Source organism: Brachyhypopomus gauderio, chromosome 6, assembly GCF_052324685.1.
Source record: "Brachyhypopomus gauderio isolate BG-103 chromosome 6, BGAUD_0.2, whole genome shotgun sequence".
NCBI classification, from domain to species: Eukaryota; Metazoa; Chordata; class Actinopteri; order Gymnotiformes; family Hypopomidae; genus Brachyhypopomus; species Brachyhypopomus gauderio.
Window position 1 is genome coordinate 4015903 of NC_135216.1, and position 26040 is coordinate 4041942.

At 43.1% G+C, this 26040-nt stretch overlaps 1 protein-coding gene across 1 annotated transcript in view; it reads right to left on the reverse strand.

Annotated features, from left to right (window-relative positions):
- Positions 1 to 4921: 4921 nt before the first annotated feature.
- myo1g (myosin IG) overlaps positions 4922 to 26040 on the reverse strand; it is a 39682-nt gene continuing 18563 nt past the window's right edge. The window contains exons 16-22 of the mRNA XM_077008165.1: positions 25696 to 25903; positions 24393 to 24616; positions 22379 to 22523; positions 21110 to 21214; positions 20782 to 20895; positions 18122 to 18279; positions 4922 to 6910 (exon numbers count right to left, since the gene is read on the reverse strand). Of these exons, the coding sequence (XP_076864280.1) occupies positions 6745 to 6910; positions 18122 to 18279; positions 20782 to 20895; positions 21110 to 21214; positions 22379 to 22523; positions 24393 to 24616; positions 25696 to 25903 (1120 nt within the window). The 3' untranslated portion in view covers positions 4922 to 6744. The remainder of the gene's footprint in view (positions 6911 to 18121; positions 18280 to 20781; positions 20896 to 21109; positions 21215 to 22378; positions 22524 to 24392; positions 24617 to 25695; positions 25904 to 26040) is intronic.

Here is a 26040-nt window from a genome sequence, read left to right on the forward strand (position 1 = left end):
TAGTGTGTGTGTGTGTGTGTGTGTGTGTGTGTGTGTGTGTGTGTGTGACTGTGAGTGTCTACAGCTAAGATAAAAGGATCCACCGTGTAGAATCACTGAACATCTGAAAAGAAAAACCTGAATAAAATTATGTTAATGTATATATGAACCCTGTATTGTTATATTGTTGGTATGTATGGCAACCTAATAGTTTCTTTCTATTTTTTTTATTTAATTGTATTTTTGTTACCATTAAATATAACAGGTTGATTTTTGGTTCTTGAAGAACTCATGTCAGCAGAATGTGGAGTCTTCTGATGGGTCTGCTAGTTAACGGAGTTTATTGGTCATGTGGACGTCCACTGTGTGGGTTACCTGGACCAGGTGGACAAGCTGTGCTGGGTGCAGAGGTTTGGAGTGAGGCTGGCAACACTGAAAGAGGAAGTGCCCCACACACACACACACACACACACACACACACACACACACGCACACACACACAAATAAGTATATCCTCAATGGACAGAGACATACTTATAATGGACTGAAGGAACTACACCACATACACAAACCTGACAGAACATTCATTCTTAACCATTTCTCATATCTAATAGAGACGTGAGGATCCCTGCACGCAAACCCAACTCCAAGCCTGTGTGTTTTTGAACACTGAAAGTACTGTGAAGACACAAGAAGACGTTCTCACAATGTAGCCTTTCAAATTATATTCATATCCAGCCACTGAGATGTTCAGAAAGCTGTAGCAAATTGGACCGTACCAAGTCTTTGGGGGAAAGGGAGGTCTTAATGCAGAGGGAGAAAACCTTCTCTTATCCCTTACAGGTGGAACATCTGATAGCCTGCTATCGCTCTGTTGTGCAGCTTACCACACACAGGTGGCTTTAATGACAGCAGATGGAGACTACGTTTCCACCACCTTCACCCTCTCTTCTAAAACCACCTCGTCTCCGACATTAACTAGCTGGGCAATGCTGTCACTTTGGGGAAAACTTGAGGAGTTAAAAAACTTGAGGAGTTGTTATTATGATGGTAGAATTTAATAAAAAGTCTCAGTTGACAGTTTTTCCAGAACACCTCTGCTCACTTTGAGCAGGATATTAACATTTGGGAGGAGATTAAAGACACAGCACCAGATCAGAAGGCAATGAATAGTTGCTCACTTATTAGACAAGAGTGCCATATTAGCAAATAAGTTAATCTCTACCAGCACCTTGAGTTTGTGGAATTTATATTCAGTCTAATGAGATACTTGATGAGTGTGAATGCCTTATTTGAAATATAATTGCACAAAGTATTACAAATTATACTATTCAATTTAGCTAAGGTCCAGCAATACTAGTGAGGGTAACTATTGCCCATAGAGTTGACCCTAAACAAAACCTCTTTATCTTGTCAATGTTATCAGTGAGGACAAATCAGCTATATCTGACAATGTCTCTCAGTTCTCAGTCCCTCTGATAACACAGCTGACAATGTCTCTCAGTTCTCAGTTCCTCTGATAACACAGCTGACAAGTCGACAGTGCAAAAGCCAACCAATAACGTTGGCGTTATTTTCTGTGTAGTATTGTGAATTATTCTGTTTTGTAATGCAGTGTTGTAGATTTTTTTTGTTGGGGTGAGGGTGTTTGCTTTTAACTGGTAAGACCCAAATGGCTTTCTTGACCCGGGCAGGTTGCAGCTGTGAACCTGTTGGCCTGGGTTTTACGAAGACCTTCTGTCTTCATCCCCAGCCCAGTTTGTGTCACACACACACACACATACAGCAATCACAGCTATTGTGCCACTGCTACAGGCAGAAATACACACAACCAGTCTGGCGGTCTTACAGCGCTGGCCTGTCGCTGTAAATCGACATGGGGCATATAAGTGTCTGGACGTGGTGGGGATGCGGTCCTCCCCCACTGCACCCCAAACCCCCTCTCCCCCACCCCCCAACCCACCAGATGCACATGGCCTTTGGTTTAATGTGCTTTGGATCTAAACACATCCCTCTTTCAGTAATCAACACCCCCTTGTTCTCACGGGGGTGTGCTTGTGGCATTAACGGGGCTTTGCCCTCAGCATTCTCTAAGGGTTAAAATACTGTGTGTGCGCGCAGGAGTCACCTCAGAGAGGATGTCTGCTAAGAGCTGCCTCCAATTTCACTTCTGCTTTTCACTGGTGAACACTTTTCCCTGTCTTATGTTCCATTGGCTCTTGTTATCACTTCCTATCAAGATCTCTTACAATCCTGATTTGTTCAATGATACATCATCAGACAATTTAGGAAGAGACTTGGTGTTTTTCTTTGTTTCATTTTACCTTACGGCGTGAGTCAGACATATGGTCTTTGGAGAGATATGTGACCAAGGTCAAAATCCTGAACCCTCTCATTTAGAAAACGGGAAGGAGGAGGGTGTGTCTGGAAGACAAGAGTGAGCAAAAAAGAGAGCAGGAGAGCTAGCAAGAGAGAGAGAGATAGTGACGGAGTCAGAGAAGTGTGTGTGTGTATGGGGTGGGGGGTGGGGGCCAGCGTTGTACAGATGGCTAGGCGTTCTCCTCTAACTAAACTGTCTCCTTGCCTTTTCTCTGATGGTCACAAATTATCCGAACGGCCTGCGTGCCAGTGCCATCCTCCTTCTGTCCAGTATGCTGAGGGTATGCTCCTCTAAAGCTTTGTGAGCTTTGTGAACATTTAGCTGAACATTTTTCACTCACTCACCACTTCCTGATTGGCCAATACCCTCCGTTGTGTTAGCATGTCAGTGCAGTTGCACTGCGATCTACTCTGCAGAGTCATGGGCCCCACTGCATCAGACGTCTCCAGTGGGGTCTGGAGGCCCTGGCGTGCACAAGAACATCAGGGCAGAGAAGACCCTACACTTGCATCCTGCCAGACATGCAGTCATTCTGTAGCTGCAGTGTAGGGTTGCTCCTATTTCTCTAGGAAACGATGACTGGACATTTAGTGTTGATGGTGGATGGTATCATCATATTAATGTGAGCTTTAACTTAGATCTTTACTGAGTGAATCTCAAACCTCTCTCTCACACACACAACATTTAAAGTGTTGATGGTGGGTGGTAAGCAATAATGTGAGCTTTAACTTAGATCTTTACTGAATGAATTTCAAACCTCTCTCACACACACAACATTTAAAGGAAACTTTTGAACTTGGGAAAGTTATTATATTACATTATCTTAACTTTGCATCTTGTGTAAAGTCTGCAGCTCTTAGTCTTCATGCTGGGCTTCCTGCCTGCTGATATGTGAACTTCCTGCCGGTCGTTTTGCTTTCAATCTTCAGCAAATAATCAGTAGAATTGCTGCTATCACCAGTTACATCGTCAGTACAAATGTGTTGGGCAGTTCTACGGGCACCCACACACGGTCGTGCTACCATGCTGATTTATGGGTGAGGTTTTACATGAGACGTCTTGGCTCATGAGGAAGTCTCTTTGACTCATCTTTCCATAAGTTATTTTTACCGCAGACCTCCACAGTTTTTTGTGATGGATGTCCTCACACATCCTCAGACTTCTTCAGACTTCCTCACACATCCTCACACATCCCTCCGCCTGACATCATGATTATAAGTATTCTTCTCTCACCCATCACCCCAACGATGGCTCTCCTGTGGCTGACCAATGCATCTCTGTTCCCTAACAATGTACGAATCTGATGATTTTAACACACCAATTGTTTAGTTGTTATCTGGATTGTTCAGCTCCATGACAGTCTAGCTGCAGCTGTGTGTGTCCACATTCAAACGTCTAGAACCATCCATGTACACAAACCCATGATGCCACAAGACACAGATGCCAACAAACTACTGAATAACCATTCAGGCCCCAGAGAAGAGGCCCATATGCACACAGCTCACCCAGTAGAGACATAAATACCTCTGAATTAAATCTGACATTCAGGATTGTAATGTTAGAAGTTACATTGTTTTGTTTCCCTTAACCAAAATAGAAAAAACTGATAACTGAAATAGAAAAAAATGTCAGTATTAACTGAGTAGTTTGCTTGATCAATAGACATAAAGCAAAGATTTCAGTTTAAATATGCTCTGCAGCAAATAACGATAAATTGTATTGTAGCTGCTGAAACAGTTTCGCAAATACAGAATAAGGAATAGCTGAAAAAAGGACAATTCTTCTTTCACTGAAGTGATAGTGAGCTGCACAGCTGTGTGTAGCCCCTGTGAGTTTCCCAAGAGAACAAGGGAGCAATTATCAAGCAGAAGACAGGCCTGTCACTAAACACACCATGTGACTGCGTACGCTGTCACGTGTATGATCAAGCCAATTAGAGGAGAGACGTCCAGAAATGAATGAGTAATTGTTGAAACTTTGACAGAAAATCTTTCTTGATTGGAGGGATAGAAACTGACAATGACTTTGATTGGTTAAGAGCTGAATTGGCTGTTAAGAGCTGCTGCTTCAGGAAAAGAAATTTTAAACAAGTTCAGCTGACCATGAGAACATGAAATTAGTGTACCTACTTACATTTCCATTTATGGCGTTATCCAGAGTGACTTACAAAGTGCTTTGCATCTGATCACAGAATACATCCTAGGTAATAGTACGGATAGACCAGAATTCAAGATACCATTGAGTCAGACTACTACTAAACTACAGGAGTCAATGTCATTACCTAGTGTTTTGCAAGTTAAACGTTTGCCAAGAAGTACAAATAACCATAGACAGACATACAATTTAAGAACAACAGCAAGTGCTATCTACTGAGTTAGTGCTCTGTTTTAATGCTAATTCATGCTAATTAAAGCACATTATTAACAGAAAAAATAAAGAAACTTTTCATACTGTTAATTGAATCCTGTCATGTTAAATAAAAAAACTGTTAAACAGCATACAAAAAGAAAAAAAATGTTTTAAAACAAAGTCTTGCTATTGATGATATATTTTAAAAATGAATAAAACGTTGTCAAGAGGGTCAGAGTTAATGCGTCTGAAGTAAGTGTTGTGGTGGGACCCAGCAGGGCCATAGATAGATCAGCCGTGGCTACAAAGCTACAAAGATCACAACAACTCTAAATATGAATCTGAAACCAGCAGTCAACCTTAAGGCTCATTTAGAAGCTGAATACAATGGTTTCGATGAGAAACTCCAATACCAATGTCACTCATACAGGCCCAAGGCCAGAGCTTCAAATGGGAATAACAGTTTGGTCACTTTGCAGTTTCTCGATGTATGGGAGGCCGGAGGCGGGCACTGTTGCCAAGGGGATATTTATTCCTTATTTGCACACTTGTTTGAAATAGATTGGAGGTGGAAATGAACTTTGATGCACTCTGGCCTGGAGGGATGGTTATATGGGCCAACAAAGGGAAGATGACAATGCAATTTTTCTGTGACTGCATATTATCTGATGACCTCATGGATACAGTGTTCAGTAGGTAAAAGCACGGTGTCTGTAGACATCAGGAGATGTCAGGAGACCAGGAGCTGCACGAGGGCCAGAAGAGAGGAGAGGTATCCACGGTAACAACACAGTACAGATACAAACATAAATTACAGGAGACTAGCATAAGAATAAAGAACACGGACAATAGAATAAACAACCACAAAAAAAGTCAATTAATTACAAAGTCATTCAATTCATTAAAAATATTTAATATTAAAAGCTTAAAATTGTCATTACATAAAAGGAAGTGATGGGGGGATTAGATTAGATCCACTAACCAACCAGCAAACACATACAGTAAGAAAGCTATAGTGAAGACACAAACACACACACACACACACACACACACACACACACACACACACACACACACAAACGCACACACACACACACACACACACACAAAATGTCAGTATAAATAATAGGGACGGGCTTTGCAGTAGCAGTCAGAACAACAGGACAATCAGAGCACAGGCAGGGATGAAGACAGCTTGACTCTGCTGAATCAGTACTGACAAACACACACACACACACACACACACACACACACACACACACACACACACACACACACACACACACACACACACACACACACACAAACACTATAACTACTACTACTCCAGAAACACAAACATGTACCCTTACGCAACACAACTGTACACTTGCACTCTTTATTATATCTTTATTTCTCTTCTCTAAAAAAATGTAATGTCATTTAATGATCCCTGTTCAACTGTTTAAAGCTGTGCAAAAGCAGTGGACCTGAGCATCGTTTAGGCCTACTGTATATAAATACTGTACATACAGAGATGGCCTATCACTGGTGCAGACAGTCCGATCATATCATTGAAAGAACTACAATCTGGTTTCCTATGACGCTGCTTTAAATAGACAAGTACAGGTGGAGCAAGAAAACCAATGACACTGCAGAATCTTTTGAGGAAGAGAAAACCATCATATGAAAATACTCTTGGTAACATCTCCAGAAGCAAAATGAACATACAAGGTAAAACAAGACCACAATAATATTCATAAATGGGCATTTTCATCATATTCTTGCTCTGTGCCTCTTGTAAAAAAGTTCTAGATGATTGGATTTCAGTTGAAAATTCTAAAAAAAAAAAATTCTAGCTGACAACTACTAATAAAAAAACAACAAAAAAACAAAAACAAACTTAGACTCCTTGAAAGGTCAGAAGATTAAAAGATTAAGGGATAATAAGGACTTATTATTTCATTGCTGATGTAAATTGGCTATGTAAATAATACATCATGGTCTCCCTCCCACTTCCAGCGTGGGTGGTGGTGATGGGGGGGGTTAGTGGTGCTTCACTGGGGGGGGAGTAGTAAGGTGAATCCTCCTCCACGACTCTTCTTATAATCAGCCGTGACTTGGCCAGCTCTTGTCTCCACGGTGATGGTCTTGGGCTTCCCGCCGAAGTGCACCTGTATCCCAGTGGAGCACACTTTAACAGGTAGAGATGTTCTCCTCAGTCTGCAACCCACACACACACACCCACACACACACACAGACCACGTACTTAAACACATATACACACACAATTTAATTAAGACGTCGAAACAAAGCATCCTGGCAACTAAAATGTCATCAAAATATTGAAGGTTACACAGTGGGACTCCTCCTCCATCTTGTTCTCTCGAGCTCTCAAATGAACCTAGTTCACACAAACAGTGTGAATCTACACACTGTGGCTACATACAGGGGTGACGCTTGCACTGAGAAATCTTTCACAGGGGGAGGAACTGATGTTCCTAATGTAACCACCATCCTGCTGTTGCACCATCCCGCCAGCAGGGGCAGCAGTCCGCCCTCCTCTACTACAGCACAACCCTGTGTTCTGCCAGAAGTAAACCATAGAATACGCACAGGATATTGTTTTACATTCTTAAAAACATTAACGCTACACACTCAGAAGCAAAGCACATTGTTTATTGAGAATAACTGCATCCAACCACAGGGGTTATGTGCATTTCCCAAAGCACTGTAGCCCTGAGGTGAACTTGTACTTTGTAGCATGGCATGCTGAAAGAGTCATTATTTACTGGTGTACATGTACTTCCATCCTTTGATAGATATTGTGCATCCTCTTTTTTTCTTCTTTTTAGTGTAATTAGAGCACCACACACACACACACACACACACACACACACACACACACACACACACACACACACACACACGTTACTCCATGCATGAAGTAGTACCAAAGAACTATCAGACATCTCGGTGTAGCTGATATCTGTGCTACATGCATACATGAAGTAAGCTAACCCTAGTCAGTGCAACTGTGCTATTTATAAGATTTCGAGTAACTAGGTTTTATTTTGGGGAACTGCGTGCTTTCACTTACAGAGATACAGTGCTCAGTAGTTAACAGGTGAAGAAAATGCTAACTTTGACACACACAATATCCATCTCTTCATATAGTCAAGCCATTTAAAATGAGTCATCCTACCAGTGTGTGTGTGTGTGTGTGTGTGTGTGTGTGTGTGTGTACAGCATGGGTTAAAGCAAGAAATTTTCATTTGACTGAAAAATTTTTCCTGGCAAAAGACAATGCCAGCAATTACTGAAAATGTGGTGTAGTTGGGACACGGCCTCTTTTGCCTAATTCTACACAATAAACACATTATCTGGGGGTCCTCTTCCAGAAAATTATTTAAAGATCAAGTCAAATTTAGTGAATCCTGGTGAGAGGTATGAAGCTCTTGTTTTTATCAGATTCACCAATCGCAAAAACATAAGCCGTAAGGTTACCTGCTTTAAGTAGGTATGTTACAAAAAAATTAACACCACTGGATAGAGCTTTTAAATACAAACAGAACAACACCATCCATGTTAAGCCTGGTTTAAGCCTTTATACTTGACCCAGCACGAGTGGCGTGAGCAGCGCGAGGGTCCGCACGCCGAAAATGACGTAATCGCGGTGGCTCCACCCGTGCGCGAGAGCCTCGCAGTCGTGCACCTCTCGAATTTTGTAACTTCGCACGCACAGCGCTTCAGCGCAGTGAACCAAGTCATGTTTGCCGGGTTCATACACCTTTATAAGGTGAAATTAAAGCACTTGTACGTCACTTTTAAGGTCCATTTCAACGCGTTCTCAACGTTAAATTTAATTAAGTTAAATATTTATACATATACTCGAAATGATTAGAAATAATTCGCTTTTTATCACATTATTTAATGGTGGTTTATTTTCAAAACGCCAAATCTTAACGACTTCACGTTCTCTCATGTTTCGTCCTGGAATTACAAGAGGCTCGTATTTGTTAACGTAATAACTGTTCAGTCAGACAGATATTTGTTGTGAAACGAAGTAGTTACATTTTCAAGCACTTTAGCCTAAATTCCAGCACTTTGAGGGGTGTTTCTTTATACTACCACATATTGCTTCGGACTACACTGCAAAAAGAATGTGACGCAGCAAGTAGCCTCCGCCGTTCGCGCAGGTGTACAGAGTCGCGCGCTACGGTCATGCCAGGCAGGAGGGGGGTAAAAACATTTCTACGTAACATCCGCAAATCTGAAGGCGGAATGAACCGCAAGTCGATCAAATGACACCGCCGTCATCCATCCAGCGCTGATGAACGCCAGTGAGAATCATATTTCGGCCACAAAACAGATAGCACGCGCGTGTGTTGTTTATTATGATTTGACGGATTTTTTTCCCCAAAAAAATCAAATGACGGAAATCCGTCGTAGTGACGGAGAACTTTAACCCATGGTGTACAGACAGTATTATGTAAGTGGTTCATATGCTGCAAATTGGGGCTGAATATGTCCCATTTGAAACAAGTAAAAAATAATGTGCCATGTAGGTCAGAAAAGATGTCAGCCTGTGTCCCCATTCCCTAAAAGCACTAATCTCACTCCTTTTCACTAGATACTGGAGAAAAACCCATTTGATCTGCATTGTAAAGAAAGGAAGGAATGCTGATTTGGGACACAGCCTACAGAAGAACCATGTATTCACCCAGGCAGCACTCGCAGACTCCGCTGTCTCCGCCCCCTTTTAATCCACCCCCCCAGAGAGTTGGTCAGGTGTTCTACCACTGTGACACATGCACTGCGGTACGCCTTCTTAAAAACACAAACAACTCCATCCCATCATGCCTTTTTCAGCTATCCCACCCCCTGCTCTGGTGATCCTGCTTAGAAACCCAAGGTCACAGCCCGCCTCATTCTGTCCATCCTTCCGACTTTCTGCCTAATTTCTCCCGTAAACGTACATCATTGGATGCCAGTTGCTGGGCGTCCCCCGTTGGATGGGTGTTTTATCCTGTACGTCTCCATGTTCAATGTCTTCTCTTTTCTGATCTAATTTTGCTCGTTTGCCTAGAGGATTCTGGGATATTGCTGCTCCCTAGGCAGTGAGAGGCCACTAAAACCATGCATCACCAGTGTGGAAACTACACAGACAGAACTGGGACGCAACAACAGCTCCTTAAGGTGTCGGGCTGGCCCCGCCCTCTGGTGTTCCTGTTTCCATGCCCTCCCCTCTTTCATGTCATGCTTGTTTGCTATGCTTGATTAGATGCCTCTTGTGTACAGTACTGTAGATTTTTGCTGCCTGAGCTTGGCAAACAGTGCAGCAGCTTTAGCAAAAAAACTGCTGCCACACTGATGCCACGCTGCTGCCACACAGATGCCACGCTGCTGCCACGCTGCAGTGATGCTCCTGCCTGCTCTTCGCCTTTAAAGAATGGCTTCCAGGCACAACCGCTGAGGCTCGGTGTGTCAGCATACAGATCCACTCGGGGAGTGACGCCGTGGTGCTGCAGATGCCCTGGAGCTGTGCGGCTCTATCGCAGCAGGTGATCATCAGCACATGAACAGGTCCCTCACAAGGTAGCAGCTGTGTGTTCTTCTCCAACTGGCTGTCTGGCTCAGTGAGCGGAGATCATTCCTTTGTGTGACCTTGATATGACCTTAACAACAGCTTTAATCAAGGTCCAATTCCAAATATCACATCAATATTTCATACAAGTCGATTACATAATGTAAACGTGATCAGGTGCTTCACAGTATAAATAACCGTAGCAAAGAAAAGGCAGTGATACGAGTGACATGAGTTATAGTTATGTTTGAAGAGGTATGAGGAAAATAAGAAGAGAAGAAGAAACAGGAGAGGAGAGGGGAGGAGAGGAGGAAGAGAGGAGAGGGGAGGCCCTGAGGGTGAAGTGACAACTGCACATAGCAACACTATGCCTTGTGCTCTGTGCCTCTATCAGACCTACCAACTCACACCGGTACTCCCAGTACACCCAACTCCACTACATATACACTCACTCTCTCTCTCTCATGTGTTCCCTACGCCCACATCTGCGCGTGCGCGCACACACACACACACACACACACACACACACACACACACACACACACACACACACACACACACACACACAGGTCATACTTTGATAATACACATTCAGCCACTGGTTAATTAACTCTTAACATGCTATTTTTTGCCATTCATAAGGTCTTTGTCAGCCTGTATCTGGACAGATATTAGCTGTCTTATTCACTCATGAATGCACTCGTGACATAGCGCTGCTCTTTTTCAGGGCTTTTATTTATTCCCACTGAGCGTTTAGCTAAAAGCTGCTGGTCTAAACGGCCATGTAACGTCTCATTCAGTAGCGTCACCCTCCGTTTGTACTCTATTTTGTACGTTACCAGAATCCAATTCCAAAAAACAACTTTCCTGTCACAAAACTAATCAGCAGTAATGTGACCACACAGTACCCCCCCCCCCCCATCCCCCCCGTCCAAACCTCCATCTTTCTGAACTCACCAGCCCTCTCTTCAAAGAGTGGACCTAATGGAAAGACCATTCAGCCTTAGAAGATTATCAGCAACATGTGGCTGTTATGGCAGGACAGAGCAGGAAAGGACGAGAGAGGATATGACAGCTCCAGCCAAGATAGAGAAAGATAGAGAGAGATAACGACTACGATGCATTGATGGTGGAATGATAGGGGCACAGCACAGTAGGAGAGGTGGAGAGATTAGAGAGTGGGAATGGGTGATTCTGCCATGATAAACAGGTGGCTTCTTTCGCAGTGGAGGGGATGAGGAAGGGAGGGAGAGATACTGGTCTTTTTCAGATCTAATAATTCAGATGTCTATCTAGAAAGTGCTTATTTTATTTTCTGATTGTACTGTTGAAGTTCCATGTATATTATAATTCAACAAATAATAATAATTGAAATGTTAGCATCTCTTATCTAAAAACATTTATAAATTACTGTCCCTAAAGCAGTGGAATAGATATTTTTATTTTAGGAGCATTTTTTTTTTAAGTTCTTGTGCTGCTCTTTGTACGGGACCTCTACAATACCTCCAGGAGTTCATAGCACACCTCAGAATTCTTGTTTCAGGGATTCTGTGGCAACCACACCCCCACACACACACGCATGCTAGGACCCAAGTGTTTCACACACACATGCACAGAGTCTCACACTCACACATACTTTCAAACACACACTCCTCATACACACACTTTGGCCATCATCTCCTCTTCACGCCTAATTAGCACACCCTCATGTACCTGCAAACAGCAGCATCTGGGCCCCCTTGCTAAGGACAAAGGAAGGCTCTTTGACTCCTTTTGTGGGTGTCTCAGTGGTTGGGTCTCTCTGTGGGTGAGTGGGGGGGAAGGCTATCAATGTTTAGTTCAAATCTCTCTAACTTTGCATGTATTAAGCATAATGAAAAAACAGTGTATGTTAAACTACAGCACTAGATTAAAACTACTCAAACTCATCTATGCTCAAACCACTCACTCAAACTAACATACTCAGTCACCAGCTGAGTTTGTCCTTACCGCTGTTACCTTTGGCTTTCTCGTTAAAGGTCTAGACTTGGTTTGTGTAAAGCTGCTTTGACACAATGTCTGTTGTTAAAAGCACTATATAAATAAAATGAATAAACCTTTTCATGGCTGATTATGGAACTTGGAATATCTTTTGTCTGATTAGTTTTGTTTTGTTTGTTTGATTTTTTTTTGTTCAGCTGAGGACAATCTTACATTTCATCAAAATAAATGAACAGCAGTTAGACACCAGGGCCAGAGGGAGTTTATGACACACACACACACACACACACACACACACACACACACACACACACACACACACACACACACACACACACACACACAGTCAGACATACATCCCATCAGGGGATGAAGTCACATGAACGCAATAAAGCTGATTATGTTGATAACCATGGGTGCTGATGAAGGACAAACAAACCCACTGTACATGTATTACACACACACACGCTCACACACACACACACACACACACACACACACACACACACACACACACACACACACACAAACACACACACACACACACACACACACACACACGCTCACACACACACGCACACAACTTCCTTGCTCTCCTGCAAGAGGCACATATCACATGTGCTCTGTGAAAAAAGGAGTCATCCCTCTCTTAAGATGTAGCCTATTCATGTTTCTTACCTGAAATTATCACTCGATGCGGATTTTTAAAAGCTGCAGTAATGACCCTACAGGAGTCACCCTCCCAATCATTCATCCTTTCCTTTCACTAACCAAATCCACAGGTTCATCAATAAGGGCTCAAAATAAAGCAGTATTTAAAAAACATCACTGAAGATATCATATCAAACCATTAGCCTATAATAGATTCATTTTTAGAAGAGGTATCTTCCATGAGTCCCATTGCTAAAGCTGCACAAAAGATTAGGAGAAAACTCACACATCTAGCATTACATCTGTGCAGTACCGAGCTAGCTAAGCTAGCAGTAAGTTACATATTTCTGGAACGCCGTGAAGATGGGAAAATCCACCTTGTTTTCTTTGAAGGTGTTGTGTTCCCACATTTATCATGGAATTAGATTAAGAACTAAGATTGAGTGATTACATCCAAGAATGATTATTTTAACTGAGGTTAGCTAGTGGCTTTGCTTTTCACAAGTCACCATTAGCACTGGCATTTATTAGCTAGTAAATAGTAACTAGCTGTAGGACTAACATGTAACTGCCACATTTTGACATATCAATGATTTCTCACATACTGCAGTCAAGTACTTTGGAGAAAACCATAGACATGTTAAACAACAAAGTTATAGTCTTTTATGAATGACTACTTCAACGTTGCTGATAACCGAGACACAAGGGACGTTTATTTCCTTGTTGTTAGATGGCTGTCAGGAACAACTGCAAAGGACAAAATGGAGTAATATTTTGGCATTGTACATGGCAGATTAACTTGCAAGACAGCAATCCTCAAGGAAACAAGGCATTTTTCTCAACACTGAAACACAGAAGACTACTCAGATAAACACTTCTGTCAGAAATTTCCAAGATTTCAGATGTCATACTGTCAACACTTGTGAGAAAATATGCTTTGCTGGTATGTTACCTAGTCATTTTATTATTATGCTCAACCAATGACCTCATTATCAACATTATATTATTGGCAGCTAGAGTTCAGGGTGAACTGGGGGAGGGTGGCATTGCAAGAGCACCTGACAGGGGCAGCTGAGTTCAGCCCCCACCTGACAGGGGCAGCTGAGTCCAGCCCCCACCTGTCGAGAAAATGCTGAGGTTTGGACTTGAAAGTGCTGTGCTCAGACCATTTTTGTGGCATTTCACTTTTTGAGCACATCTGCGTGGGCTGAACACGTACTGTGTTGACATACTCACGTAAATGTCTGTGCTGCAGTGACTCTCCGTCTCTCCTGCACCCTGTTGTTCACCCTGCATGCCCTCCCTCATCCCTCATCCCTCTCTCTCACATCCTCCCTTCTTCTCACCATTTCTCTCCTTGTGTCTCGCTTCTCCTCCCCATCACTTCCGTCTCCTCTGTTGTGAACTCACGTCTCCCATGAACAGCCCTTGCATTAATGCATTATGTGATACACAGGCCACAAATGTGTACACGTGCAATAATTACACACACTTTTGTATTCACAAAACAGGCTGTCACAGAGAGCAACCATAATGCAGACATGCATCTGATCAACAGCTGTATGTTTGGAAGCAGGATTATGCAACTTGGCACTGAATGACAAATGATGAGACAGTGGGCTCTGGCTAGATGCGTTACGAGCCTCCTGCTAACGCATGCACAGCACAGGACACCCAGGACACTCAGGACACCCAGCACACACAGGACACCCAGGACACTCAGGACACCCAGCAAACACAGGACACCCAGGACACCCAGCACACCCAGGACACACTTAGGACACACTTAGGACACCCAGGCCTTCACACTGATAGCAGCATTTACTGAGCTTTGAAAGATTAGAGAACAGAAAGATTCATTCAGAGAGTTGCCCAGAAGAACTCTGAAGAATGCTGTTAAGAAAAGCAATGGATGAAAAGTGATGTAGTGGTGTGATGGATACTAGCTCAGATCCCAGTTATTCTCAGTTAATGAGTTTCTAGTTTAGCACCAGTTCCCATTAACATGTGGTAGCAGGTATTTAATGCAGATGAGATGATTAGGTTTTAAACCTTCTTTTCTATTTCTGTTCTGACAAAGGTGTTTCAGACAAACAAAAGCTGCTGTCACAATGTCAGCATGGGTTTGATAATAAAGTGTTTTGATACTAGAAGAGGAGAAGAGAGAAGAGGAGGGAAGGCTATTTGTGGGCACGCTGACGTTTCAGCAACCTAAAAAGTGAACCAAAATTAGAGCTCAGAGAAGAGAAGTCATCAGGCAGCTGTGATGTGGGCCACTGACCACCCTGCCCTCTCAGTGATGCAGGGGGTGCAGATTGGAGTGGGGGTTTGGGTGGGGGTTGGAGTAGGGAGGGGTTTGGGTGGAGGTTGAGTGGGTGTTTGTTTGGGGGTGCAAGTTGGAGTTAGAATATCAGTAGGGGTTTAAGTGGAGATTTGGGTGAAGGTTGGAGGAGGGGTTTGGGAGTCGGGTATGGGTGTGAGTTAGAGTCGGGGTTTGGGTGTGAGTTAGAGTCGGGGTTTGGGTGGGAATTGGGTAGCACTGGTCTGTCTCCCATTTCCTTAGTCTATCTTTACACTCATTTAGTCTCCTATCTGCAAATCAACTCAGAGAACAACACATATACCCAGCTGTCTCAGCAGATGGTCAGAGAGGAGCATAAAAACCTGTGCACAAATACATGCGCGCGCGCGCACACACACACACACACACACACACACACACACACACACACACACACACACGACAGTAAGGTTGCCTGTCTAGCCCAGGTGAACCCTAACCCTAGGCCTGGAGAAAGGTAATAGAGCCCACAAGAGAATAGGAAGAAGAAAGAAGAAAGATTTTTCTTTTATTGCAATTATAGATCTTAATTAATTGTTCAATATATCAACATTATGTAGAGTACGTGTAGTTTAAGAAAGGACCAACTCGGACAAAGGAGCGAATACTGAAACAGAGACACCATGAAAGAATTTGGTCTTAATCAAACACTGACACCCCAGAAAAGTGCTGACTGGCGTTAATGCCAGCACTGAAACATAGGAGCTCAAGTGCCTTCACCAGTGAATAGGAGCCGAGATGTGAACTGCACTACACATTGGTGTGTTTTCAGCCAGGGGAGTGAGAGGAGTCCAGGGTGATGACAGCAGAGGTACAGACACCCAGCACATATTGCTGATGACCTTTGTTTGTATTATTACTTCTGCTCCCAAAAAATAGCAACAGTAAGTTAATGTCTTCTCAGGTACAGAGGATTGGAGAGGAGAGAGCTTGATTAAGGCAACAAAAATGCACTCAATCAGCCGTGAAGAGGTGAATAGGTATTACTCATCAAGAAGACCCAGAGATCCTACTGAAGAATACTCAGAATAGGAGAGTTCAAATCACCCACAGCCCTTAAACGATAAGCCACTCTGCCCTGTTGTCCTCTCAACTCCCCTATCTGTCCTGCTCTCTGGGTCCTACTGCGTTCTCCACCTCCACCTCTGTACACTAATGATACTGAATGGAGCACGAAAACTGTGATTCCTGATTCAGGGAGGCAAAGGAAACTGAACCACGCGTGTGTCTTGTCATCTGGCCTTCAGCCACCTGCCCCCTGGCCCCCACCCTTTTACTGACATGTCCTATTGATGATGTCATATAGGGGTCATGACCCCAGGCATTCACACACAGATGGTGGCACAATAGATCAGAGACAGACATAAAGGAACAGTTTGAATGTACACACACACACACACACACACACACACACACACACACACACAAAATCCCAAACACTCTGCAGCTGTTGCACACTCACACACATGCACACACACTTTCTCTATCACCTGCCATAGGATCTATATGATCTCCCTGGGGATTGGCTGAAATAACTCAGAAATATATGGCAGTATATGTTTCCAGCTGGTAACTATAATTCCTATAATAACCTGATGGAACACACAGGGACATTGTTCATCAAATCTGATTGAAGTGTGCAGAAGTGCCCAGATCTGAACTTTTGTTTGGACCGTGGTGGCATTTGCTTGCATACCCATATCTGGCTGTCACAGTAAAGCTGAAGGGCACAAGTCAAACTTTTTAAGACAAAAGCGTAAAAAAAGACATCAACTTAAAACCTTTTTAAGACAATAGCTTCCAGTATCATTATGTGTGTACATTCGATACATATAATTCCCACCCGACTATTTTTGAGTTATTGAACTGGTCAATAATGACCAGAAATGTTAGAGCAGTGTGAACAGTAAATTCATCTGATAAATCTGCTTCAAGTGAGCCTAATTAAACAAATTTCTACTGTAATTAACAAGTTAGGATGCGGTAGAATACCAGTATGTTAGATAACCCTTTTAAAAGAGGCAGTATTAAAAAATAACTTTTTGCTGATTTTGGTATTTGGAGTTCCAATGGCCCACAAATTTAAAAAGACAACCCAGTCAGTTTGGCCTCCCTATGTCAGAAAATATGGGCTAAACAACCTGTTATACATGTCACTAAGGGAGTCTTTTAGAAATGTACTTTCCTACATCTGAGTATCTCTACCCATGGCTTGAGAACTAACTTCATTTTGGGTCTGACTGCTTTTACAGTCTGGATCAAAATAATGGAGGACTGGCAAATGCAAAACTATGTGTGGCAAAACTGCAGAAGAGGGAAAGATATGTATGTAAAAAAAAATTATGCTAACTGTTTCCTTGGCCATTTAGCACTTCACCAGCTCATGCTAACAACTGAGGTAATAGATGATATTTAATATTAACACTATTACTTTCTTTGCTGAACATCTTCAAGATTAGCTTTGTCTTATCAATTTTTACGGTAACATTTTCAGTAAAAATTTAGTTATGTTTCACTCAAATCAATGGTTACCAGCTTAGCATGTTGTGATAATGCTACAGTAAACCAAGTGTGTGACTCTGATTCAGATATTTATGGTTGCACTGGTGTGATTTCACAGAGTGGAGTGATGAGTAGTGATGACTGTTCTGAACAGAGCTGTTTCACGGTGAGAAGGGTGCTGGCGTGATTGATCCTTCTGGTATTTAGACCAAAGTGTGTACTAGACATTTTATTAAGACCCCAGAGAACTTTTAACTTGTGTAAATAGGTATAATAGGTCTCTTTAATGTATGTTAAGATATCACCATGCAAACCCTCAAAATGCTTCAGCATTCCACGCTGCTAACCGCTCAACATACATTAGCAGCCTCACCGTGTGAAGTGATCACTGAGAGTTCCCACCAGCTCTCCCACGCGGTCCTGATTGGGGCCCAGCTGACCCCTCTGTAGGTGTACCAACACATCATCATGAGACACAGTGTGTAGCGCCACCATCTGGTCTGTTCCACTTGTTACACTCAGACTGGTTACCTAAGACAGGAAGAAGAGAATTAAACACACACACACACACACACACACACACACACACACACACACACACACACACACTACATACATACCATGATCATGCAACGTCACTTGGCAGAACAAAATTAAATTAATTCAGGGTTTTCTGTCTAATCTAAAGCCATTTAAATAATTTTGAGTAATTGCTAACGCGGCTCTTCCAGTCCTACACCTTCCACCCAGACCTCTCCTGAAGAAAAGCTTCTCTCCCTCTAACTCTACGCATGCACTTAACCTAACAAGTGCTGCACGATTATGAAAAATAATTCATCAGCCTTGCTGAGAAGTTTTATTATTGTCTAATACAAGTGGACCATGCTGAAATGTGTAACTGCTGATGTCATATCTCAGGATGTTTTTTGTTTGTTTGACTTTTAAAAAGTGGATCTATGTTAGCGATTACAGTCAGGAGGTTAAGACAGTATAGTAGAATTGTTCTTACACTGGAAAAAATCTAAATCTTACCAAGTGTATTTGTCTAATTTCTAGTCAAAATATCTCATTAGACTTAATATAAGACAATACAACTTGAATATCTTGTTAAATTTTCTCACTATACTGGCAGATAATTTTGCTTGATTCAACCTCTTTTTCTTGTTTTTGTTTATATTTTTCTTATTTTTTGGCACAGATTTCTTGCAGTGTACAAGGTGTTTAAAGTAACCCCAGAAATGCCATGGTTTTGATTTTGGAAGTGGTCCTCCAACCTTACTTTCGTATCTAACCTCTGATACACCTGTCTTTCAGCAATGCTACCTATGAAACTAGGGTGAATATGAACATTTGAAATTATGAAATTATGATATGTGTGTTTGTGTGCTTGGATTATACAGCATGCACATATGTGTGTGGGTAAGTGTGATAAGTAATTGTATTTCTAAAACAGTAGATTCCTGACCCAAGAAAGTCTCCTCAATTACATTCACAAAGTCCACACCTGTTACCTTTACCATGTACCCCTACCTGTACACACATATACTGACTGACCCAGTCTACAGATGCCTTTCCTGAAGCAAGGCTTTCCATGCACAGTGATGAAAACCCCTACATCCCCATTACAGTGCTACATCACAGGACTGGGAATCAGTCTTCTCACACACATAAACCAGGTCAGGTGCACACTGGTCCACCACAGCCAGACTGATTAACTGGGCCAGGTTGTGCTTCTCTTAGCAGCCCTAAGCTCAGACGTCCTGTTCCCCAGACAGCCTACGTGCAGCAGCTCACAGAATATCGCCAGCCACTCTGCAGACCAACAACAGCAAAATGACAATCCAGCTTGAGACTGCAGAAAACCACCCTGAGTGATGCACTCGCCAGTGAGCAGTGCAGACAGACAGACAGACAGACAGACAGGTGGACCAGATTGAGAGCAGTTTGTGCTGCTCTTGGTTTTAGAACAATGTTGATGTTGGAATGGTCCATGCTGGTGTTGTCCTCGTGCCATTGCTGTTAATGCGGTTTAGGAATTAGCTCGCTGATCATGACTAATTCTCATTAAGTTTCAGTACCACTGCTGACCAAATCCAGTTAGTGTAGTGATGTTAGGATGGTGCTTTAGTAAGACATGGCAGTATATATTCGTATTGTCCAACATCACTGTATTCGCCAGCCTTTCTTCTGGGTTCCTTGTCTCAACTCTCTAATCCGGGTCTGATCCTGTTACAACTGGAGGAAGTCTACAACCCCAAGGGAGTGTGTGTGTGTATGTGTTTGTGTGTGTGTGTGTGTGTGTGTGTGTGTGTGTGTGTGTGTGTGTGTGTGTGTGTGTGTGTGTGTGTGCGCACATGTTTTAGGAGCTCAGTTTGCCGCAGTGTGGCCAAATCCTTCCTGTACATTGTAGCACCATTCCACTCACTGGGCTAACAGAATGTAGGCCAGACACTTGTTTCTCTTTCGCTCTCTCTTTCATACACACACACACACATACAATCTTGGTGGTGCAGTTCACATAAAAACATCAGCCTGCCCAAGCTGAGTGACCCTAACACAGGAGGGTCAGTACTGCTGTTCCACTATGCCACGCTGATGTACCTTGGCCAAGAGGTCTCCATCCTCTGGTCAACAGGTGCTCTACTACAGGTCCTGGTCTGAAGGTCCTGGTTTACAGACTGTAGTTTACATGTCTTGATTTACAGGTGCTAGGCCCCCCATACTCAAATAGCGGCCCTCGGGCTAGCTGTTTTGAAAAGTGCAACAACAAACACGCATTTGGGTAGCAGACGCCCAAATGCGTTCGCCACAATCCCCCCTCCCCGGTCGACAGTTTACGTTCGCCAACCGTCTCCCCCCCCCACACTGTCAATCACCGTTCAGTGATTGAAAAAATTAAATGTGGCCCGTCAACATTTCTATTTGGGTACCCCTGTGCTAGGCCTCTGGTCTATAAGTCCAACATGTGTGTGTGTGTGTGTGTGTGTGTGTGTGTGTGTGTGTGTGTGTGTTATGCATGTTTGTTATGCTTACAGTTTCCAAGGGTATTCGTTTCTGAACTTTGAAGTGTTTCTTTGGCTCCAGTCTGTAGATGTGTTTGTCTGTGATGAGAAGAGCTCTGTCTTTGGTGTTATTGAACCAGTTCAACTGAAAGGGGGAGCCAGAGAAAGAATGACAAAGTTTGTTAAATGTGCAAACTTTATTACACACTCATTATCACCATGAGCTACACCTCCCCCACCTGCACACATGAGCTCCACCTGACCAATAAGAGCCAACCCAGTGATCTGGAGATTAGAGCGGCGAGAGATTGTGTGTGAACAAGAAAGACAGACAGAGAGAGAGAGAGAATATTGCCTACCATCCTGACAAAGCCAGAGAAAAGAACTTGACTGTACTGGTCTTTGTTCTTCAGTTCTTTCGTGATGCGCACAAAGTTGGAACTGGTCACAGGGCAGTCTCTGGCCTGCAATCAAACACGATACACTTACAGGATGATACGTGATACCAAATAAGCAAAAATATTCATATCTCATGACAAACTGTAACACTGTTGTCTCAAAATTTAAATGGAATCAGGGTTTAAACCCAATTCCAGTGAAGCTCTGCTTCTGGTGCCTGAAGCCAAAATGGACAATGAAAGTAAAACAACAGAGTCCTGCCAATGCAGTGGTGATGGTAGAACTAGGGGCTGCAACACATGGTGAAGCTTACGTTCTAAAAGTGCTTCTCAGAAATTATTCAGAATTTTTTTTTCCCCAAGAGCTTTTCTACTCTGCTTTCTTCCTGGGATGTCTCTGTAAGCAGGTCGTAAGAGAAATGTCTGCTCTTATAAAAAACAACAGGAACTAAATTTAGCAGAGCACCGGTAGTCCTCAATCATAGTGAGTTTATGAGCCTTACAAAAGAGAGTGGAGGGCTTACCGACGCCCACACCATGAAAGGAACGGAAGACAGACACTGACACAGACCTTCAGGATCCTGTGTTGTGAGTTGGCCAAACCTCCAGGCCTCCACAGAACGTTCTGTCTACAGCTGCTGATCTGTAAGGAACCTAGGAGCCAGATCTGACGTCTGACTGCCTCTGCTGGGCACTGCTCGGCTAGCCTGGCTGGCTGATTTGATCAGATCCAGTAATGTATATAGGGCCCATTAACCCACTGCTCCAGGTCACAATCAGTCATGTGACTGCACAGGAAAGGCAGGTAATTTTCCTGGCTAAATTAGTTTAACCGAGGAGAGCAGACAGGTGCACTGCACTGAGGTTTTAGGTTTGGGGCTGTCAACAGTACCACAGAGAGTGGTAAGACTTCAAATGAGCTGCCTTGTGCCTACTGTGGCACATATGTAGGCCATGAAAACAAAACAAAAACAGAAGAGAAAAAGGACATTTTTGTTACTTTTCTGCCAAAAAAAGCAGAAGCCCTGGAGAGCCTTATTCCTGATATACTGTATGACGTTTCTCACTTAGTTTTGCATAAGTAAAATAGATAATATTTTAACAAGTTTTATAAATATATGTAGTAAATGAAGGCAGTCAGGTTGGCATTCATTGTCAGGGCTTATTAGTAGTCAGTAGACTTCATCTCCACAGCCATGTGCGTCTGAGACTGGGTGCTGTGGGACTCACGTTGGCCAGGTAGTCTCTCTCCCAGGAGCGGCTGAAGCCCCAGTCGGCTCTCTGTCCACTTAGAGTGCCCAGAGCTGCCACCTTCGCCCTGACCTCCGCCATGTCAGATGGAGGGATATTCTTAATGATCTGTCTGGCTCTCCACCTAAATGAGTGGAGAGGGAGAGAGAGAGAGAGAGAGAGAGAGAGGAGAGAAACTTCCTTTGTGGTTTTGAGCATCTTAATCAGCTGGAGCACATGTACATGTGTATTAGAAAAACTACAGCTGCAGAACAGGAGGTCTTCAGAACAGGACGTCTTCAGTTTGGGATGTTCTCAGATCAGGACATCCTCAGATGGTGAGTGTACTTCATGTGTGGTATGTGTTTGTGTGTGTTTGTCTATACTGCAGAGTACAAAGTATGTACTAATCCATATCTGCATGGACATTAGTGTTGGCAGTAATCTATAGTTCTATAGTTGGTTAATTATTTTATTACTGTATCATATTGTTTTACTTAATTATATTTTATGTTTGTTCTTCTAGTCATTTTAATAGTTTTGCTATTTTATTTTTTATTACATTATTTTATTGTTTTCTTCTATTATTTTAATAACTTTTTATGTAATTTGATTATTTTTGTAGCGCTGTGTGGGCGGAAGGACAAGGCACAAAATCCAGCTGACAGACAGCAACGTTACGTTTATTTGGAACACTCAACACGCAGATAACGCACATTTAACACAACACACACTGACGAGTGACACTAAGACAACGACGAGCACGGGACACTGCGCAAACGCACATTAAATAGACAAACCACGTAAACCCCGAGTGATGACGAGAGACGAGCCACAGGTGAGACTGATGATCACACTCGGACACAACCACATCCACGGAGATACACAGACGCAGACTAGACGTAGACGACATAAACGCACGCCCAAAGGGAGGGGTCGGGAGCTGTACCGTAACAATTTTATTACTGTTACATCTATCTCTGCTCTCCGCCACAATCCTGTGTCATATGCCCTAGCCCCACCTTGTTTCCCGGTTTCCATAGTTCCCTTCTGTTTGCCACGCCCCTATCCTCAGTGTTTCCACCTGGGTCTTGTTTTACCCTCCCGTCCTTGTGTATTTAGTTCCCCCTGCCTCGTTTACCAGCGTCGGTCATTTCCTGTGCTTCTTCATCACCTGTGGTTCTACCGTATTTCCTAAGTACTCCCTGTCTATGGTTCTTGTTCGTTTGTTCCTAATGCTGTTTAATATTCATGTGTGTGTTTTTATCTCCGGTTTCGTACTTATTTCTCCGTTGTTTTCTCTCCTATGCCCGTTTCCGTATTTTGGCTCATCAGCGTTTCCCCTCCGTGTTCCATCATATCTTTAATTACTCGTTTTGTGTCATTGTTCCCCTCCCTGTGGGTCTCTATAGTCTTGGTTCTAAGTTCTGTTGCTCCTCTTATGTTTATATATTAACACTTATGTGGTTACTCGTGTTGGTTTATTTTTTGTACCCTGTTTCAATAGTTCTTCTAGTCTCTGTTAGCTGTCTAGTGTTTCTATCTGTGCTCAGTTGTTCTGTCATGTTTTCCCTATTAAATTTATTCAAACTTGCATTTGCGTCATGCTTGCCCCCTGCAATCGTTACAATTACCTTGTTTTATTATTTTTGTTTTTTCTTACATTTATTCTGTAAAACACTTTGAGTTGCATGTATATATTAAATATGCTCTACTACTATTATATTTATTATAATTATTATTATTATGGTTGGGTTGCTAAGTGACCTATAGCTGTATCTATGGTTGTGCTGTTGGGTGACCTATAGCTGTATCTATGGTTGTGCTGTTGGGTGACCTATAGCTGTATCTATGGTTGTGCTGTTGGGTGACCTATGGCAGTGATGAGTGACCTGTAATTGTACCTGTGATTGAGGTGATGGATGACCTATGGCAGTGGTGGGTGACCTATAGCTGTACCTGTGATTGAGGTGCTGGATGACCTATGGCAGTGGTGGGTGACCTATAGCTGTACCTGCGGTGGAGGTGCTGGGTGATTTTGTGAAACTGCATGAGCGTAGCGGGTGGAGGTGGCCACGTCACACTCCTCCCGTAGTCTGTCATGTTGCGCACATTAGCGAAGCGCCTCTCCACCTCCCAGAAGTGAGCCTTCACTTTGTAGCGCTTATAGCAGCCCATGATGGTGTAGATGGCTCGCATCCGCCTGCAGCGCATCCGTGCTAATGCACCACGCCACACCTACACCCACCACACAGGGCCAGAGGAACCACACAGTATCGTGAAGACATGAAGGAAGAGAACAGCCCTTACACTGCTGTGGAGATGCTAGAGTCATGGACAGATGACACTTTACATCCATGACAAATTGGATGATAAGAGGTTAGTTGGACTAAAATATGACCAGAAGGTGATGGAGCATAAGCAGCAGGATGGTTGGACCAAACGCTCATAAAACATACAGTACATTAGAAACAAAGTTGAGAAAGGGGAAAGAAATGAAAGATGAAGGTGGAAATGAAAGATGAAAGTGCACAAATGAGACAAAAATGGAGAGATAAAAATAAGGATGGCTAGAGGGGTAAATCTGGAACAGGGAAAAGGAAGAGAGAGAGAAAGAGGGGGGTGAGAGAAAGAGGGAGAGAGGAGGTGAGAGAGCGAGAGAAAGAGAGGTAAAGGGTCAGGTTCAAACTAGGTTTAAAATAGAACTAGATGCTTTTAGTCCCGACTCTCTGCTGGGCGAAGGAGAGAGTGTTTGCTGTGTTGAGACTACATGGAGCTCCTGATTCAATGCGGCTGTGTTAAGTGGGTCAGCTGAAAGCAGGGCAGCTTCACTGCAGATGAATAATGCAGCGTATCATAACAGTATAATAATACAGTGTTACAGTTACAGCTAAAGCACTACAACTACAGTTACAGTGATACAGTTACCGCTAGATCACTGCAGTTACAGCTACAGTGATACAGTTACAGCCTGGCAGCCTGAGTCCAGTTCTCACAAACCCCAGACCACATTTTTGCTCAGGATGGAAAACACTCACTTAAGGAATCTTATCTATATTTGAATGAGGCTGTGAGATAACAACAATAACAGTCAGTGCTTCTCGATCCCTTTGAAAGAGTTGGGTCAGCACACACACTTCAAATGAAGACTGGAATCATGTATGAGGAAGAGAAGACCTGAGTGAAAGCCTTCCGCTAGCAATTACAGTTTTACTTTAAGTTAAACTGAGACCGTGATAGGGTAAAACTGGGGAAACCCAGACAGAACAAACAGAAATTGTGAGAGAAACAGACAGAACCTCAGACAGGTGTCTCACCTTCTGCAGGAAGAGCACCAGGATGGGAATAAGGGCGGCCCTCTCCTGTTCCAGGGTGAAGAGTGAGCGTGGGGTTCTCACAAACAGCTTGTTGTGTCCGTACGCCACGTCGCCCTCAAAGCCGTGCTGCACCACGATGGCCTCCACAGCCTCGCGGTCGTTACTCATCAGGTGATTGGGCCAGGTGTACTCACACGTCATCTTATACCTGCAGACAGCAAGAGGCGCATTCCTGTCACACCACTGGGTTTCTGGTATCTTCTATAATAAAAACAATCAAATTTTCCAGTCAGAATGTGACCTTAATAAGACCAATCACCTTCACTGTTTCTACTGAACAAATCA